The 4,298-nt window shown below is 44.1% G+C and overlaps 1 protein-coding gene across 3 annotated transcripts in view; it reads left to right on the top strand.

Annotated features, from left to right (window-relative positions):
- Positions 1 to 4,298, top strand: part of KPNB1 (karyopherin subunit beta 1) — a 31,329-nt gene that overhangs the window by 12,715 nt on the left and 14,316 nt on the right. For all 3 annotated transcript variants that reach the window (XM_025194462.1, XM_025194463.1, XM_006037982.3), the window contains exons 8-9: positions 856 to 1,080; positions 2,769 to 2,960. In XM_025194462.1, the coding sequence (XP_025050247.1) occupies positions 856 to 1,080; positions 2,769 to 2,960 (417 nt within the window). The remainder of the gene's footprint in view (positions 1 to 855; positions 1,081 to 2,768; positions 2,961 to 4,298) is intronic.

The raw sequence follows: 4,298 nt of genomic DNA, 5'->3' as shown, positions 1-4,298 counted from the left end.
AGGAATGGTAAAATGGTGACGCATGAATTTCATGTACGGAGAATGAAGGCAGTTAAGGTAACAGTGGGCTGAATTAACAGAGTTTTTGGTCCAAAGGTGGGCTGCTGCTGCTGGATTGGCACCAGTGTCCTGGCTTTTTGGGCTGAATAAAATTAGTGGGCTGGTTCTGGCCTGCAGGTTGTAGGTTCCTGAATTTTGACTTGTGTATGGACATGCATACCCTTTGAGTGGCTGCAAAAGGGCAGATGTGCAGTAGCTCTAACTGCAACATGTGCACAAGCATGTAGCAAAACAAGTAAGCTAAATCACCCCAACTTTAACCTTGGATGATTAGTTTTGCTACCTTTGTATTGTCACAGGCAAGTGCACAGGTGATAGAGCTTAATAACTGCTTCAGCTCACCCTCTTTTGAAATCATTCCCAGTTTTTCTTTGCCCATGCCCTTAACTGGTTACTTACAGGGTAGGTTTGGGTTACTTTCGCAAGGAAAAGCCTGAAATCAAAGGAGACCTAAAATCTCAGACCCCAGGAAGAGAGAGCAGGGCTGTGAATTGAGAGGCTAAGTTGACAGTTGTCCCTTCAGACAGGGAAACGGATGTTGTGAGCAGGACAGGCTGCTTCTTCCCCCCACAGATGTTGTTAGCAAGGCCTAGAAGAACTTAAACTTCAAATAACTACTGGATCTTCAGTGTAGTCTGAACTCATTTAAGACTGTAGGACTTGGTTGTGAAGCGACTTTCCTTGCCCCTTAGATCCAGCTAGATAGCTTAATGTGTATGTGGTAGAAGTAGCTTTCTGGTTGGTAAGGGGTATTTTTTCTTGCCAAGGGTGACCCAGGTGCTGTTTTCTTCTCAGGATGAAAATGACGACGATGATGACTGGAACCCCTGTAAAGCAGCAGGGGTCTGTCTAATGCTTCTGGCAACCTGCTGCGAAGATGACATTGTTCCCCATGTACTGCCGTTCATTAAAGAGCACATTAAAAATCCAGACTGGCGATACAGAGATGCAGCTGTCATGGCTTTTGGGTGTATTTTGGAAGGACCAGAGCCCAACCAGCTCAAACCACTAGTTATACAGGTAATGCCAAGTGTGTTTTCCAGGTTATTGGCCTTTTTGGCCCAAAGCACATTGCTAGTCAAATTAATTTAAAATATGATTTACAAGAAGAAAGTTTTATAACAGCGACCTGGGTTCTGTGTGTGTCTGGATTATGGCTATTTTACTCGGATGCAAAGCAAGTTGCTGAGAAGGCTTTTGTCAGTTTCTTTAAAATGTTGTATAGGGAAGAAATTTTCATATATGCTTCAAGATTACTGTAGTCTTCTTCATTCACTATCATTGGAGCAGCACTATGTCTATAACAGGGCCTTTGGGCTGGATATGACTTGTAAAGCCATTGGATCTGGCACAGTGCAGGGGAGTTGCCACTGCTGGAAAAATGTTGCCAACCACTGTAGCACAGAGCATGTGGAAGGCACTTGGAGATAGATCCCATTTCCCTATCAGGTGCCTAAAGTAGCACCTAAGTAACCCAGGTAACTACGGCTTTTATCTCTTGTGCACTGTTTGGGATCCAGCACAGCTGTGCTTGCTCCTCTGCTTCCCTACTGAGGCTGTACTATAGCTGGATAGTCTCCCAGACAAAGTAGAATTGCTCAAGTGTTCATGTGATGCCAGTTAGGTTAGTTGCAGGAAAGCCATGACTAGTAGATCCGGAAGGCTGGAGGAAGGCTCTCATCTTTAAGCTTGGTAGCCTAGTAGTTAAGGTACTTGCTTGGGAGTGGAAGACTTTTGAGGACGTGGGCTAGACAGAACCCATAGTAGACTTGAACCTGCATCTCCTGCATTCTAGCAAAATGACTAAACCACCAGTCCATAGGGTGGGCTTTCCCAAGAGCACTCTCCAGCTCCCTTTGAAGCTGACCCACGGGGCAACCAGGAAGCAAAAATATGTGGGTCAGCAACAGAGTGAGGCAAAGAGAGAATGGCTCAGTGAGGTGGGATACTGCCCTGGAAGGGAAGGAGTGCTGGTTCTGGACTGGATACCAGCTCCCAATGGGGCAGAAACTATCCTAATGCTGTTAAGCTGTTTTTATTTAATGAATAGCAAACACAAGGTATAGTGGGCCAGTGTCAAGGAGAAGACTGGAGAGTACCATAGGTAATGTGTAACCTATTGCCTGGTGCTTTACTGGGAGGCAGGACATGCAAGTTCAAATAGCTTCTTAGCATGACCAGCCTAGAACCTGTCTCCCATCTCTGGGCAGAGCCTTAAGCTATCAGGCAAGAAAGTGAGATGGTTCTCTTTCATCACAGTTTTATTTCTGGCAGCTGGGTGCAAAGGGTGATCTTGTTCTGTTACAGGTGGAAGTAGGCTATACATTGCACAAGTAGCAAGAAATGGCCTACTTAAGTGCCGTGTAATCACACAGGAGGTGACATATGATTTAGTCCTCAGTATACAGAGCCATGCTTGATCCTTTGTGTGTTTGTTTTTGCCTTGCGTAGTATGGATGAGAGGATTGAAACATCAAGGGTTCAGTGTATTTTAGCCTTGTCTCTAGGAGAAGTTTTATAAGTTGTCTTTCAAAAAGCTGACCATTTAGATAGATCCAGATATCTGGTTTCTGAGCCATGAAACCCATTCTATTACTAATCCATTAAATAACTCTTAATAGGGTATATTCCTAAACAGCTGCATGCTGCTGACATCATGTACATGAATTGGATACAATTGTGACTTGCTAACTGTGGTTTTATTCTAGGCCATGCCAACTTTAATAGAACTAATGAAGGACCCTAGTGTGGTGGTTCGAGATACAACTGCATGGACTGTGGGCAGGATCTGTGAGCTGCTCCCTGAAGCTGCCATCAATGACATTTACCTCGCTCCACTGTTGCAGTGTCTGATTGAGGGCCTGAGCGCAGAGCCTAGAGTAGCTTCCAATGTGTGCTGGGTAAGGCAGAACTCAACTGCTGTGCAGTGATACAGGCGGGACCTCTACCATAAAAGGGGTGAGGTTGATGGATACACCTAGCAACTCTTGTGAGCATATTTCATCTGCAGACCCATCAGCCTGTTTGTCCACCACACAACTGTTAAGTAGGAACCATCTCAAGTCCTATGCAGCACTTTGGGTGCAGAAACAGCAGGGAAAACTGTTTCTGGACATCTCAGTTAACTTTCCCTCTCCTTGTAAACAAATGTGTAAAAATGGTTTCAGTTTGAAAAAAGTGGTAAAATCATTCTCCCCTGTGGAGCATGAGTGCCTGGTAACTGTTTTGGAGCTTTTCTCAGATGAGTCCTACTTGTTTTTCTGTTGTTTGTCTTCCAGGGGCAGTTGTACTGTTCATTCAGTCCCAGTCCAAGGGAGACACAAGATACTGCCCCCCAATTAGCTAAGTGCATTTATAGCCACCCAGCGCTAATTTTGAGAGTTTGAAACACATCTCATTCCTTTTATACAGCTTAAAGCTGTGCTATTGACAAGGCACTGAGCAGGCTTGGCCAGTTCAACTTTACTTTTTCTTATGAATCAATACACCTTAATATCGCATAACAACTTAAACAAGTGTGTAATTTCTCATTACAAAGTGGGGGTACTTCACTGTATTTTAACCGAACTATTTTGGCTGAGTTTTCACTGTAATGGGTAATGACTGGTAAGACACTTTTGAAACTGCAGAATTAAATCTTCGTTTTTCTTAGCCCAATTTCTCTGTTTTAAAGAGTTTCAGGGCACTCAGTCAGCCAGAGGCTCTTCCTGATCTTTTGCTTCCTGGGGCTTTTGCTTTCTGAAGTCCTCAATTGGTGTAAATTTTCCAAATCAAAAAGGAAATAGGGTTTGCAGCTGTAGTCACCTCCCCTGACTGCAGCTGTGACTGGGAGCAAATCTCTACGGCCTTGTCTAGACTAGGATTAAGATGTGATGTCAGCACAAGTTAGCTGTTAGGTGTTATCTCACCTGTTAGTAGACTCTTACAGCCAAGGTTATGGGCCTTTAAGCTGTTCACACCTGGTAGTGAATGCTGTAACTTCTTAAGCAAGGCTTCAGACTGGATTTCTGCTTTGAAATTTCATTGGTGGTATGTCAAAGCATAATGGGCCTTGCTTTTGGATAGCTGGAGATGGAGAACCATTAGTTCTGCACTTTGCTGCTCTGTCAGAATGCAAAATTGACTCTAAGCATGGGGCAGAATATTCATTCTGCTGAACTATCAGGACTGGCAAGCTTTTTTTCCTGGTGGTCAGGCTGTTTCAGATTGACCTGAACACTCATTTGCCCTAACTCTTT

Source organism: Alligator sinensis, unplaced genomic scaffold, assembly GCF_000455745.1.
Source record: "Alligator sinensis unplaced genomic scaffold, ASM45574v1 scaffold2168_1, whole genome shotgun sequence".
Lineage (NCBI taxonomy): Eukaryota > Metazoa > Chordata > Crocodylia > Alligatoridae > Alligator > Alligator sinensis.
Note: the sequence above shows the minus strand (reverse complement) of the source record. Positions and strands in the feature narration are given on the sequence as shown.